Genomic DNA, 15,363 nt, shown 5'->3' with positions numbered 1-15,363 from the left:
GAAACATTCTAATCCCATCAAACTTTCTGAAAGGTATATTTTAGAGAATCATTAGGGCTGGAAAAAAACTCCAAGATCATTGAGTCCAACTTTTGTCCAAACCTCACCCTATCAAGTAAACTACAGCTCTAAGTGCCATGTCCAGCAATTTCTAAACGCTTCCAGGGACGGTGACTCCACCACCTCCCTGGGCAGCCTGTTCCAATACTAGACAACACTTTCAGTGAAGAAATGCTTCATCATGTCCAACCTGAATCTCCCCTGGAGCAGCTTGAGGCTCTGTCCTCTCATCCTGTCACTGGCTGCCTGGGAGAAGGGTCCAACCTTCACCTCATTACACCCTCCTTTCAGGCAGTTGTAGAGAGCAATAAGGCCTCCCTGAGCCTCCTTTTCTCCAGGTCAAACACCCTCAGCTGCTCCTCACAGGACCTGTGCTCCAGACCCTTCACCAGCCTCACTGCCCTTCTCTGGACTCGCTCCAGCCCTTCAATGTCCTTCTTGTACTGAGGGGCCCAGACTGGACACAGCACTCAAAGAGAGGCCTGACCAGTGCCAAGTACAGGGAACAATTGCTGCCCAGGTCCTGCTGGCCACATTTACTGATACAGGCTGAGGTTCCATTGCCTTCTTGGCCACCTGGGCACACCTGGCTCATGTTCTGTTTACCAGCACCCCCAGGTCCTTTTCCCCTGGCAACTTTCCAGCCCCTCTGCCGCAGCCTGTGGTGCTGTCTAGGGCTGTTGTGACCCAAGGGCACACCTGGCACTTGGCCTATGTAGGACCTCATACAACTGGTCTCAGCCCATTGATCCAGCCTGTCCAGATCCCTTTGCAGAGCTTTCCTACCCTCCTGCAGGTCAACATGCCCACCCAACTTGGCATCATCTGTGAACTTACTGAGGGTGCACTTTGATCCCCTTGTCCATATACCATGCATAAAGACACTGAAGAGGGCTGGGCCCAATACTGAGCCCTGGGGAACACCACTGGTGACCGGCCACCAGCTGGAGGTAATTCCATTCACCACCACTGTATGGAGCCAGACATCCAGACAGGTTTGAAGAAGAACAAATGAAGGCAAAATTTCACATATCCACACACTGGTGGTACAGACAAATAACTGAGACCTCATGTCTTAAACTCAAAAAACTATTGATGAAAGAAAACATGGTCCATATGATAAAGTGCAATTATTATTCAAGTTGTGCTAAAAAGCTTTCCAGTGCTTTTCTGAAGCTGTTCCAATTTTTCTTCTTGGTGATTTCATGCTGTAGTTTTACTTCTTGGTGATTTCATACAACTTTCAATTATGTTTTTTTGCTTCTGTCCCCATCATTCCAGTACTGTTCGGTCTGCATTTCTGTGAGCCGTGAGAGAGTACGCTGAAAGGCAAAGATTTCCTCTTCTCCTGTAAACATGGAGAGTCCTTTGGCAGAATCCTACATCAGTACACAAGAACAGTAGCACACACCTGTGAGACTCATGGCTGTACTGAAGTGCATCCTGTCTAACTCAGTGCTTTACAGGCTTTGACAAAACAAGACAGTAGCATGGCACCAAAAAATTAAAACTGATGTCTAAAAATTAAAGAAAAGCACCTATTTCAGCTACATAATCCCCGGAAGGAATACAGCAAAAAGAATAATTTGGTTTTAAAACAACACAATAACCATCTATTTTTTTGTTGACTAATGGTACGCCGATTAAAAACATTATTTAAAAAGTCATTAGCAATAACTGGGCTGCAGAGAAAAAGAAAAACAGAATAAGGAACATGTAAAGTAGTACTGTTTGTGAGGAGTCATGAGGCTGTCCTGTAGTCGAGGAACAGGTAGAACAAACTATCTTTTATTTTTGTATTTTAATGTAGGTGCTAAACTTAAATCAGCATTTTCATATATGACTGAACAGCTACAATTATTGATATTCAAAATGACCCTAAAACTTACACAAAATGGTTCTACATATAGTGACATTTTCTTTGACTATGAATAAGTAGCACAACATGTAATTATCAGAGTGACAGAGACACTGCAAAGAAGCAGCATATCAAGAGTTAAATGTTTTCTTGATTCCCCCTCTTAAAATGCTGCTGCAATTATGAGACTAAACCCAATTTTGTTACAAAAGGGAGACGATGTTAAAATCATGTACCTGGCTCAAGTCCAAATCATCCATCAACACTCTGCTGTCCTGCAGTTCACCACTGTCCTGTTTCACCTGGAACAAGCTTTGGAGAGGAGCTGCTGCAGAACAGATAATGCGCACCTGAGAGGAGAGCAGGCAACAGCATCATCCCTTGGGCTTTACAGGAACAGGTAAAATACAGCATCTATGCACAAACTTCAAGTTCAATCACCTGTGGTTTTCCCCAATGATCTTCCTTTCTCTTATTAGCACTGCTGTTACAGATTTACCTGACTCAGATGAAGTATTAATCTTACATGATCTTCTTCTCAGTAACAACTGATGTAACTTTTACTCAGAGAACAAAAGAACTGTGCTATCAAATACTCAGAATATCTGCTACACAGGCAATGAACTCACTGTAAAGTTTACTTTTAAAATAACATCTGTATAGCAAGCAATGCTTAGTTTTCACCCACAGTGAGAATCCTCTCAGTGGGTAGATACACCGCACTATTTAAAGAATACTTAAATTCCAAATTTCCCAGAAGACTGAGTGAAGCCTTTCTAGCCTTCATCTGTGCTACTCCAGTGAGTTATTTGCTAGTAAAAATAATGAAGCTGTTTTCATGTCTGCTGGGAAGGGGTGCAACATGCAGTGAGAGATGGGGGCTGCAATGAAGACAGACCAAAATAATACTATAGAAGAAGACTCTTGTTGAGAGCACACAGGCAAGAAGTTTGTGTTGTGGACAGGCATCCACAAATATACGCAGGTATTTTTCCCAACTACTTTTGATGGGAGTTTAACCTTGTGTTTTTCCTATGGAGGAAGTAATAGCAAGTGACTGCTTGCAAATCTTAATGACAGCCCAAACACAGAGCAGACCATCCCCCTATTTCTAACACATTAGTTTAATATTAGCATATTGTCTTAGCAAATATCCACTTCCCAGCCATAAAGAATAAAGAATCTGGCTAATGTGAATGATGCTGATTTGAATCTGGCTGATTTGAATGAGATTACTCATACACTGAGTTAGTTCAACACCTTGCTGAGTTGGGGCCTTTCTGATGAACAACCCATACCAGAACATTCTTGATAAGAACCAGCCTCAACTGACACTTCCCAACTGCATAAATATTTAAATGTGTGCAAATATAATCATATACCATGAAGTATTTCAAACCTTGCATCACTTAAAAAAAATCCCCTTAAATAGGAACTTCCCTTTTAGTTATGCTGACTTTGCTTCCATGATTGAAATCTCTGTAAATCCCTACAAAGTGCTGCATTTATCATTATTATTCCATGAGCAATTCTGCAATCTAATGTAAAGCCTACAGTGACTGTTTCCTTTAAACTTTATGATGTTATTGTGCTATTCCTGGTCAAAAAGGCACTGATTCCTGTGCCTCCTTCCTGATCAAAAAGGCACTGATTCCTGACCAACTGCCCATACAGATTAAAATCTAAAAAAACTCCATTTCACTCCAGCACAGTTGGCAGCACAATCTTTCATTATTAAAATAATGACATGGCTTCTGTTGTTTTCCTGGGTTAGGAAAGAACATCCCCATTCAAAAAAGGCAAATGAGCTCAGGCTTATATTTATGCTCATACTTAATACTCACAGAAACAAAAAAAAAAAAATCTGTTAATTTGCCTTTATTGCCTTTATTGAAATGGGGCCCTTATTTTTGTGTGTGAAGCTGGAATGATGTTTCTTTGCAGTGCTACTTCATATTGCTTATGTTTTCCAAACCATTATTACAGAAAGCCTTACTTCAAACCAATAGTAACAGTCAGTTTTAGGACTCCCAATATTATTTCTATGCATATTTCTATTTCTATGAAGGGCTTGGTTCTCACCTTATGCTCATAAAAGGTATCAATAAGAGTAATGAAACGACGAGATTGTGTCCTTTTTGCTGTTGTAAGAAGTGGTATGTCACGAACAAACACTGTGTCAAAATGCTTTGATATTTCCAAATAGTCGCTGGCTCCAAGAGGCTGAAACAAAACAAACCATAAGCAATGGAAACCCATGACACAATGACACATAAACTCTGTCTTGACATACTATAGTAACACAAGAGAGCTGTAAAGTCCTCATCATAATTTCTTTTTTTCCTTTCTATCTCACTTGAGAAATGCTCAGTTGCCCTTAGGGACACAGGTACCTGTGGATGTTCACACTCCTGGCTTTACATGAACAGTGAAGTGAAAAAGGTGGTTTTTCTGCACTCAGACAACATCATGATCTCTCTCTGACAACCTCAAATAAAATAATCACTATAAACCATAATCTACAGAAGACATGTGATTTCAACTTAAAGCATAAATAATTTGAATAGCTGTTAGGATGCTTTCTAGCAGCAAGGTTTTAAAATGCAGATTTATAGGCTAGTTACTAAATCCTAACTAGACCTGCATTTAGTTCACCTAGGACTAACCCAGACCAAATAAATAGCTTATTTTTTAAGTATGGAAAACAAGAGGAAACAGACAAAAATACGATTTTGCAGCAGTTCCTTTGTTCATGGTTTCTCCTGTAATGATGAAATAAAAATCTTCAAGAAGAACTCATTAGTTTCTCTTTCTGTATCTAAACCATCAACAGAAAATATGCACAAACAGTAGTAGCTCATTCAAGTACATTCCTCTAAAATTACTTTTTCATTACATGAAAGGTATTTTTTTCTGTAAGATCTGTCCTATCAGTACCACAGGCAGTACTTTATCATGAGCTATTAAAATTTGTACTCCTGAACTCCTTCCATCAGTTTTACTTATACAAATACTTTAGAATCTTGTCTGCAGCTACTGCAGAGAACAAGTTCAGCACCATTTTGCATGGTCACAACTCCCTTCCCAAGTATAACACTGTTATAAAGCACTGCAATATTGTTATTATCTTAAAATCAGTAAATATATTTTCTTTGACTGAAATTGTGAGACTGATTTGTTGCAGGCCACACATAACTTCTTAACTAGAACACTTCTGCAAAAAGTTATTTTAAGCAATTATCAATATCTGCTCATGAACAGGACTTTGGGTTTTCTTTAGATGCTAGAATTTAAAAAAAAGTGTAGAAATGGTCTCTACACAAGCACAGGAGAGAGAAGCCCTGATGGCATTCCAAAAATCCTTCTGAAAATTAATGGGAATAAGCTAACCTTCCAGGCAGGTACTAAAACCTGCCACTCTCCACCAGCTCTCCCACTTGCAGTCTCATGAATCACCCTGCTTTCCCATTCCCAAGCACTCAACTTCGCTGTAGCATCTATGGAAAAGAATTATTACAAAACCTTTTGATTCTTTTGAGCAGTGTTTAAGAGTAGTATATGCTGTATTCTCCCCTTAGAATTATATTTAATGCTTATTTTCTCCCTCCATTTCAGTCCCCTAGTTACTACTATGGACTTAGTCATCAGAAACCAAAAACTCATCATCATGAGGGCCACAAGCAAAGCTTCATGCCACACCTCTGGAAAAAACAAAATCCTGTCTGGATAAACCAGAGTAGCTGAACTCAAAATGTTCTGATGAAATAAAGCAGAAAAAGGTTCAAGAAAGTGGAAGGAACTGATGGATGGAAACAACACAGAGCAAACTCACTGGACACTTTGCCACCAGACACAAGTGATACATCTGGACAGCAAGAGTATCAAGTGCAAAAGAAAAACAACGGGAGCACTAAAAGCAACAGAAGCAGGATGCTGCTGGAGATTTTAAGATTAGTGATAAGCAAATCGTTTTGGTACTGGTAATTTTATTCCATACTTAGAACTGAAGTACTGTTAAACAGAGAGAAGATCAAGTATGCCTGTGTGATGAGTACCTCTGAGGGAGAACAGCAGTGATCTCACTGTACATGAGAAAGGTAAGAATTTCTCATGTCTCCCCTTAGGTAAGAAATTACAGACATCACTGCTATGCTGATTCATTATTTTATCACATGAAGAGCCCAAGCAGTCTTCTGCTGAAACCCAAAACCCTGAGGAATTATTCTGCCCTGTCCCAATGTGACACACTTTCTCACACAAATCATACCAATACACCCTCCTCATCTCAAAGTACCAGATATTAAAAGTTGATTTCTGAAACAAATAAATATGTAACTAAAAGTTAAAGTGTACAAATTTTTGAAAGTGGGCAAACTGAAGTGCCCAACTAACGGGCTATACAGCTAAGAACTTGGTGGGTACCTTGTTTGGTGAATATCCAAATAGGAGAATAAAATCCTGGGTAGTCAGAGGGAAGAAACAGGTGGAAGACAAAAATAAGGCTAATGCATTTCAATGGGAAGAATGGAAGATGTAATACTTATACTGCTTTTCATATAGACATAAAATCATGGTTCACAGAAGGTTACAATATGCATCTTTATCAGTCAAACAGGAATTCAATCTACTTCAGCAGTGCAAAAAGCAAGCAATTCCAGAATTGCTCTAATTAAGGGCATAAAAGGCAGAACATTTCAAGCTTTCACAAGAACTTCTGAAACATCTACACCAACACTAAGTGATAATATTCTGTGAATGTTGGCAGAAACGTGCCTTTGGAGTCTCCAAAATCCTACACTCAGAAAGATCTGAGTCTGGCAGCACGAGTACTTTACTAGAGTAAATTTGGTACCTCCCTGACAAGATTCAAGTCTAGTGAGACACAACTGAAATGCCAAGTCAGCCATTCTGCTGTTACATATGGCTCAGCTGCTATCAGCTGTAGTCCCTTACACAGAGGAGTTGTCAAAACTCCCTGCTTTTGGAGTTTAGAGACAGTCCTGGAGATGAAAGACAAAGCTTTTAATCTTGTTCCTAAAATTACTTACTTTAGTCTTGGGAAGTCCTGTAGTTTCCTTCTGTCTTACTCAGTATAAAAAGAAGGAACCACCAGCCAGTTTGCAAATGATCTGGTGACAGATTAGAGCCCTTTTTTGTGTACCTCTGTCCTTGCTATTGGCCCAGTTTCCATGCTCCCTGTAACTGCTTCAAAGCTGGTCTAACCCACCAGCTAACTCAAAGTGCTCCAAATGCAAGAGACCATGATGCAGGGGCACCCTGACAGCTCCTCAGCTCCCATTCTCACTGGCCTGTGCCCCCCAGACCTGGCATGAGGCTGGCACAAGCACCCACGTACCACCTCTGCCACACAGGAACAGAAACAGGGAAATGGGTTCAACTGCACCATTGCTAGAGGCTCTGGCTGTACAGTCCATATACAGAAGCTCCACCAAGGAGCAAATTTCTGCTGTTCCAGCAGCCCAGAGCCCTCCCCTACCTTCACAGCACTGCCTTACTGCCTTCAGGCCCTTCTTCCCTCACCTTGCAGCAAGCACTCCTGATTGCCAGCACCACCAGCTCAGACTAGGTTACAAGACTAGAGGCACATGATTTTAGACACATAGCACTGTCCTCTGTATAACCCTCTGTATAACCCTCCAGGCTGAAATTTATTTTGTGAATCCCAACCAATGACAGAAAGCACTTCACTTTAGTTAGCAGCATACGTGAAGGTATTTCTTCCTCCAAAGTTGCTAATGAAGCCACAAATCCTCCTAATACTGATACATATATATGTAATCCTCTTACTAAAAGTTTAGCCTGATTAATCTCATCCTCTGAATAACATGTAAAAATAACTTCATTTGGTGTGTGTTTCTGGTACTGTCTGATCTATTTTGTTTCATCAATTATTGATCAAAACTCAACAGCAGAACAATAAGACATCTATGTAATGACCATCACTTACCATTTGTTACCAGTTCTTTCACATGCTATAATATTATTTTAAAAACTCAAAACACTAACAGATAAGAATCTTTCTTATGGTATTATTGTTCCTGCATGTGTATATACTGTGAAACTGTTGTGGATTTTTGTCATTAGCTCTGATGTCAAGAGTCAGTATTTCACAGGCATCATACTAATGCAAAACACATTAGCCCTGACATGGGCTGCACTCCTGACAAAGCATTTACTCCACTTCAACCTGCTTGACTGAGTTCTCACCTTTATTTGTTTCTGTTTCTTTGTCTCCTTAATGCATTTTCAGCTACCATCATCTCAGTTCAAGTAGGATGTTTATTATTTGGAGCTCTCTGTGTGCTGTTTTAGAGTTAGTCAACTCCTGTTTCTCTTATATAGTTCATTTAATTATAGTATAAAGCATCTTTTTTTTTTTTGTTGACTCATCAGTGGCCCAGTATATCACCTTTAAGAGATTGTCTGAAGAATACAGAATGTTTTACCTATGATAGAAGAGGATATGTCACCTCAATATGTATTTTTTGTTGATGCTGCAAGATATTCCAGGACCAGTTCCAGCCAATCCTGAAGACCTGTGATTGACAGTAACTACAATTTTGTGCAGACACTCTTAACACTCCAAAACTTCCTATAGACAACACCCAGTTTAAGACCAGATAATATTTACAACTTAATCAAGAAGTATAAACAAACAAAAGAACGCTCTGTTGTTTCCAAATGAACAACACACTATCACTAGGTAAGGCTCATAAAACAGAGCACTGAGATAATGTGTCAAGATCATAATTCCAAGAAAGGAACAGAAAAACCCAAAGCATGATATATGATGCCACAGCATGCTAAAGTTTAAATAAAAATGGGAAGAGGTAGGGCATGGCTAACTTGGTTAAAAAATTTAAAGCTACTGATGGCAGTGCAAATCATAGAATCATAGAATACTCTGGGTTGCAAGATCCCTCAAACATCATCTAGTTCCAGCTAGGAGAGCAGGATCTGTAAACCCTGGAGTGAAAGATATTTTCTGTACCAAGCACAGCCCCTTGCTGGCTCTGGTTATCTCACCACAGAATCCTGCTAAGAAGTAATTTTCCTTGCTCTTACAACAAAAGTTTTATAGTCACATTTTTCACAGTGGAAAGTTGTTTCAGATCTTTGCTTTTCTGCTTAAGAAGATGCTTGTAATTTCTTGTTCTTTTATTTATTTACGTATTTATTTGAACAATGCTCAAAGTTGGCTGAATACTGGAAGCATGGAAAAGGCATGTTTCTGCTCTAAAAGCTCTCACTGCTAAACTTCCAGTTCCAACTCCAAAGTACAGCATTATCAATGAAATGGGCTCCAAAAACAGTTAAGGCTTAAAAAATATCGGTCTATTTAAATATTTACACTTACTGTTAAGATTTCAAAACCATGATCAAAAAAGCTTTGAAAAAGAGAGATAACTACATTCAAGAATTTAAGAAACAAAAAAATTAAATTGAAAAGGCAAACCCCTAAAAAGTCAAGCTTCAAAAAGCTTGTATTACCTGGTCTATAAAGTAGAGGATCTAAACCCTCAAGGTTTATGCAGCTTTCATTGAAAGGAGTGCACTATAAAAAATTACACATAAATATAAACCAGAAAGGTGGTTTGACTAGCAATATAACTGTATTGCAATATTTCCACCTGAAATAAGTTTCTTGAGTTTATTTTACAAAAAATGCTCATGAATAAGACAATAAGAAATGCTCGTGATAAGCCAAATTTTGCAGGGGGTAGAGAAGCTAATTAAATCTTTAAAGGAAATGTAGCTAATAAAAGACAGACTCTCAGTCTAGAGCTTAAGCTGCAAAAGCCAATCTCCTAGGAATAAAACGAATATCACAAACTAAGGAAAACTACGATTTTAAAAGGTTACTGGAAATAGTGCTTATCTATGGTATGTTTATTTACACCTATACCTGACAATCCTACAATCCTAAAGATGACACCAAATTATACTGTGGATACATTCAGCAACTTTTAATGATGATAGTTCCCTCAAAATTACTCAGAATCATTAAACCACAAATGCAGCTGAGTTATGTCATCATTTAGAACAGACGTTCAGCTTACTCAAAAACAGACACTTGCATTTCTAAATTGCTCGATGCATTTGAAAATGGTGAGGTTTTTCTTTTCTTTTTTTAAAGGTTAGTTACATCTTTTCCTTTGAAGTGCAAGATATTCAAGTTAAGAACTAAGAACTGCATCTTTTTCCTGGTTTATACAATGTGCCTATTGCAATGGAACAACAACCTAATAGAAACTGTTCACCACTTATTTGTGGTGTTAACCTACACAAAAAATTTATTTTGCCAGTTTCAGAAACATTGAATAACTACTAGGAAAAAAATTCACAGTCCGATAACCTTTTACAACATAAATACTGATACTAAATTTACTTTCAGAGTTTTAACGCTATCATATGTTAGCTGATGGTTAGTGTCATGTTAAAGCACTGCATCGCTCGGTACTGGGCAGCGGGATGAAAGGACAGATTGGATTCCCTAGGGAAAGCCCACAGGATGCATGGCCCAAGGCAGCAGAGCCCGCCAGGAGCAGCTGCCCCGGCTGCGCACGGCAGGGCAGCGCCGCGGCTCCGGCAAATCACACCCCATCAAACCCTCACCAGCTCTCAAGGACAATTTTTAAAGGGAAGTGAAGAAAGGGAACTGGTAGAGAGTGATTTTTTCTACGGTGTAATGAACACTGTTCTTCATGTGTGAACACACTAAAATGGGTAAGACTTACATTTGCACAACCGCATATATACATATATATATATGTATGTATATATATATATAGGGATTTTAAAATCAAGTTAATATATACATTTTATTTTTAAAGGCATCTGGTGATCTTTCATTCATACATTTAACTCAATTAACTAATTATGTTTTGCAAGAATCTAACAGCACTGGTAGTGTTTCCCTCATTCTTTCCTCATGGAAGAAAGGAATTTAAGGCCCCAAAGAATGGGAGAAGTCAACATCAGCATTAAAATTCGGGAACCGTGAGTCCCTATTCTGCCTGGTGCCTGTCCCAGCCTCCTGTGGCTACATTTTATTTTATGAAAACCAAGCAGGGTCCTCCTGTCTGATGACACGGGAGAAGCACATTCTCAGGGCTCCATTCTAGTACTGGGTAACCTCTTCATGCCCATGACAAAGGCCACCACGTGTCATTCTGCCACATAAACCCTGGTGTGTCAGGGCTGAGAAACTGCTTCTCCCTTGCTTTAAAGCAACCAAAATAGATCAGTATCCTCTCATCCGTTTTTTTGTTGGCTTTCCACATGTTCACATAGCTAGTAAAGAAAAAAAGCCAAGTGTATGAATTTTATATTAACTAAGTTAGCTAAAATTTAGGATTGTCCTCATCTGGGAAACCAGGATTTACAAAATGAGGCACACAATAGCTTAACAAGTCAACTGCATGTCATATCAGCATTGCATACAATATACTCTATTTTATTTTTATGAACATTAGTGGACAACCAGTAATTATGAGTATCTGATGCATTATTTTAGATAGAAATAACTCTTTATACTCTTGACATGAAAAAGTTGAATGCTAATATATGAAACAAGAATGAAATATTGTAATACCAGAAAGGTATCAACTCTTAACTCCCAAGGTCCCAGGTATTAATTAAAAAGCAGCTATTATAAAAAATTCTACTTAAGCTAGGAGATGTTATAAATAGTATCAAGTTACCAATTGCTGATGTGCTATTTTCATCTATTAGCTAACATCTCATGAATTGTGTGATATCAAAATGTTTCAATATTTTCCCTTAAAACGGATTTTTTATTTAATTTTAAAGGAAACTTCAGTGAAAATAAAGAAGTTTTACAGGCTGTTCATATGAAATATTGTATTGCCAAAATCACTATGTAAATTTCAAACACATCTCCTTAATCCTACACCAGCAAATGTAGATGTTTAGGTCTGGATTTCTATCCCTTGGAATGCATTGTGACAGTCACCCAAGACCAGACCAGAATTGCAGCAATGAAGTGAAAGCAGAGTCACTTGAGTGAGAGAGAGTAAGAGCTATTTGGCCAACACAACAAAAGCATCTATCGTTTCACATGCTGATTCTTGCAAAACTTACTCTTTTTTCTGGAACCCTTCAGGGTAACAGATAGCCAAAGGAATCAATTAACCAAGTTTTGAGTACGACGTTGTTCACTGATGCTGCAATGATTACTGACACCCACATGAGCAGCAGTATACAACAGTTTCAGAAAACTCAAAAAATACTTCTGCAACTCCAAGATAATACTGTAACTTGTAAGTGTTTACATGATGCAGATCAGATATGTCAAATTTGGAAGAAAGGTTGCTTGGTAAGAGGGAAATGTCCTATACACTTCCTGTGAAACCCCCTCCAACCCAGGGAAGTTATAAGCCTTGGAAGAACTTAGTCTGATTTGGCTGCACAGACTGATTGTAGAATAAGAAGCACTGCCTACCCACAGAAGTATGAGGGGGATAAGAGCTGGTTATTCCCTCAAGATGGACTGGGCACCTTCCCCTGCTGGCTGCTGAACTTTTCACTGCACGTGCAGGCAGTGAGAGCTGCCAACAGGCAGCAGGGACCCTGGCTCCCTCACATCCCTACTTTCAGGCACTTTAAAACCAGGAAAGATCATGGGTTACTTCAAGTTCCTGCATTTTAGAGATGGCTAAGCCTAAAAACTAGTATGTAGCTCAAACACAAAAGCCTCCTCCTAAAATAGCATCCAATTTTGACCCAATACACAGAAAAGGAGGCTGTGTCTGCTTAGATTCAAAAAAACCCCACCAAAACGAAACAAACTCTCAAAAAAAAAAATCCACCAAAACCCCAACCTTTCCCCCAAAATATCAGTTCTGATAAGAAATAAACTGCACACAGCATTCTTGTCTTCATTGCTCCTCCCCCATACACACAGTACTCTGTATCTACAGCAAGTTTGTATTAGCATTTATGTTATATTTAAAACTCCTGGGGAAAATACGAACAGCATCTTCAAAATTCAACCCTTCCTATAAAGTCAGGGAGACTGGAGAATTAATTTCATTTCCATTCTTTAGTCATCCGTTGTATGCATCCAGAACCAGCTTCTCCATTACCCTTCTGGAACTAAAATCTCACCAACAGCCTGCAGTCCCACCCATCATCACAGGCACGGGTGAATTTTACTTGTTTGTTTTTTAATACTGACACATAGAACATTCTTATAGCAACATGGAATTTCTCTTGCACTTTAACATTTATCAAAAAAAAAAAAATCTAGTCAGAGATTTCAGCCTAGTTTTACAGGATTCCAATGATACAAAATGTATTTGCAGGCTATTTTTAACACATGTTAACTACTTAGAGACTGAAAATTATTTCACTATCCTTTAATACAACTAGTATTTCACTCTACTTCACCTAGAACACTTATCTTTTGCCAAACACTTCCCTTTTTCCCTATTGTTATTAAAAGTTCATCCATCTCCAGCTAAGAATAAGCCAGTAACATTCAGATAAAACAAAACATCAAAACTCCAATTTTACTTAAGTCTTTTATCTGACTGGACAGGTTTACCCATGACCTTTATTTTATAATTTTCCTGCACTTCATAACTAGTTGCCATTCATTCTGTATTATTTGATTCTGTCTCAACAGTGACACAGGAAATACTTTTACTATCTTCCTCCTCAGTGCTCCTTGGGTTTGTGTTGCTCTTTTTGTTGTTGTTGTTTATACTTCACTTTCCAGTCAGTCACACCTTTTGCTTTTCAAAATTACTCTTCCTGAACACTCAAATATGCAACTTCACTGTTTGGAGTATCTTTTGGTTACATTAAACATTAGAATATTAAATTATTCCTATGTAACAGAAATTTCTAGATTAATTCATCACTGTAAACACCATCCACCAGTACTGGATGTAGTACATTTTATGCTAGAAAATTATAATTTGCTGTTTTCTGGCTAATTACATTTCACCTTTTCCTGTGTTTCATCTACAGTGTAGCATACAATAGTGTATTTTCTTTATATGCTTCTTATAGCCAAGTGCTCAAGGAGCAATCCACCTCATGTTCCATTTGCAACAGATCCCTACAAGTACCTTCCTTCCAGATGTGTTAATTAGTAGACTGATACGTACTCAAGAACCTTGCATTAATTAACTTCAAGGCAGGTACCAGTACCTTCAATGTTGCACACTGTTCTCCACCTCTTTTAGCCACTCTGTCTTTAAGCAGGCTGTAAGCACCCATTTTGCATTATTATTTTATGAATTGTCCCAGAAGGTTTCAATAATAGCAATTATCTCTCATTTTCCCCCATTAATGAGAATTTCCCATTTATCATGCTTGTCACCACATCTTAAAACTGTTACAAAACCAACTGCAAATCTTGTTTTCAATTCTGTTACAAGTTTAATGAGCTCCTACAACACCAACTTTAGATTTCATTTATCTACCTGGAGGCTCTGCCTGAGCTGAATTAAGCTTCACCATGGTTGCAACAGGCTCCAGCAAGGAACATTTCCTGCCCCATGTCCCTTTGTACAATCTGCCTTCCCATGGGATTTTGTCCCCATGTCCTGCACAAAGAAATCTGTAGATTTGCTCCCCACAAATCCAAAAAATTCCCCTCCAGTATTTTCTTTTGTCAATCTTGCTTTCCATTACATCTTTTTCAGCTTTCTACTTTACTTGTTTTAATGGCAGCACTTATGATGCCCATCAACCTGTCTACCATTTGGCTTCACAAGAAGTAGCAAATACCTTGTTGCTATGTCCCCTACAGATTTCTGCTTCATCCCTCCACAAATCACTCCCACTATTAGCAAGCTTACTGGAATATATACAGAAGACTTTATACTTCCTGTCATGTTGAATGTCTCCTCATTTTGGGCAATTTTTTGCTATAAACCACCAGTGCACTCTTTGGGATGCTCCCTATGTCTTCTGTGACATGTGTGGGAGCGATTTTCCTCTCTGACTGTTTAAAAAAGACACTGCATGTTTAAGGTTTTCCACCAAAAATGTAAAAGAATTCATGAAAAAAAAAGAAGAGGGTTTCATGGGTTGACAGCTGCCTTTTTCCTTTTTTGAAGTATTCCTTTTAGCAGATTTTAATGGCAGCAGGTCAGGCAAACAGAGCAATGGGGCAGTCAAGGTCCTAAATGTAGCTTATACTGAGTGAAATTTTCTATCATTGCTCTGAATCATTTGCAAAAGTTTACAGCGATGAAAAAAAAATCACAGTGGAGGCAACTCAGGCCATTAATCTAAATTTAATAAACAATCCTGAAGTTCATGACTATACTTTTCTGCTATGAAGGGAGCACACTGATACCCCTTACCAATATACTGATGTAATATTTATGAAGATACATCAGTGATCTGAAGAGAAAATCAGTGATAACTGAGGAAGTTGTCAAAAG

At 38.6% G+C, this 15,363-nt stretch overlaps 1 protein-coding gene and 1 long non-coding RNA gene across 3 annotated transcripts in view; one reads left to right on the top strand and one right to left on the bottom strand.

Annotated features, from left to right (window-relative positions):
• Positions 1-1,171: 1,171 nt before the first annotated feature.
• Positions 1,172-15,363, bottom strand: part of AFG1L (AFG1 like ATPase) — a 58,766-nt gene continuing 44,574 nt past the window's right edge. For both annotated transcript variants that reach the window (XM_064412859.1, XM_064412860.1), the window contains exons 11-13: positions 4,001-4,141; positions 2,155-2,268; positions 1,172-1,439 (exon numbers count right to left, since the gene is read on the bottom strand). In XM_064412859.1, coding sequence (XP_064268929.1) covers positions 1,308-1,439; positions 2,155-2,268; positions 4,001-4,141 — 387 coding nt within the window. In that variant the 3' untranslated portion in view covers positions 1,172-1,307. The remainder of the gene's footprint in view (positions 1,440-2,154; positions 2,269-4,000; positions 4,142-15,363) is intronic.
• Positions 2,199-9,959, top strand: LOC135296477 (uncharacterized). The gene is made up of 2 exons (XR_010358574.1): positions 2,199-2,318; positions 5,534-9,959. It is a non-coding gene; the product is annotated as an uncharacterized LOC135296477 (long non-coding RNA).

This window comes from Passer domesticus, chromosome 3 (genome assembly GCF_036417665.1).
Source record: "Passer domesticus isolate bPasDom1 chromosome 3, bPasDom1.hap1, whole genome shotgun sequence".
Lineage (NCBI taxonomy): Eukaryota > Metazoa > Chordata > Aves > Passeriformes > Passeridae > Passer > Passer domesticus.
This window is presented reverse-complemented; position numbering and strand designations above follow the sequence as displayed.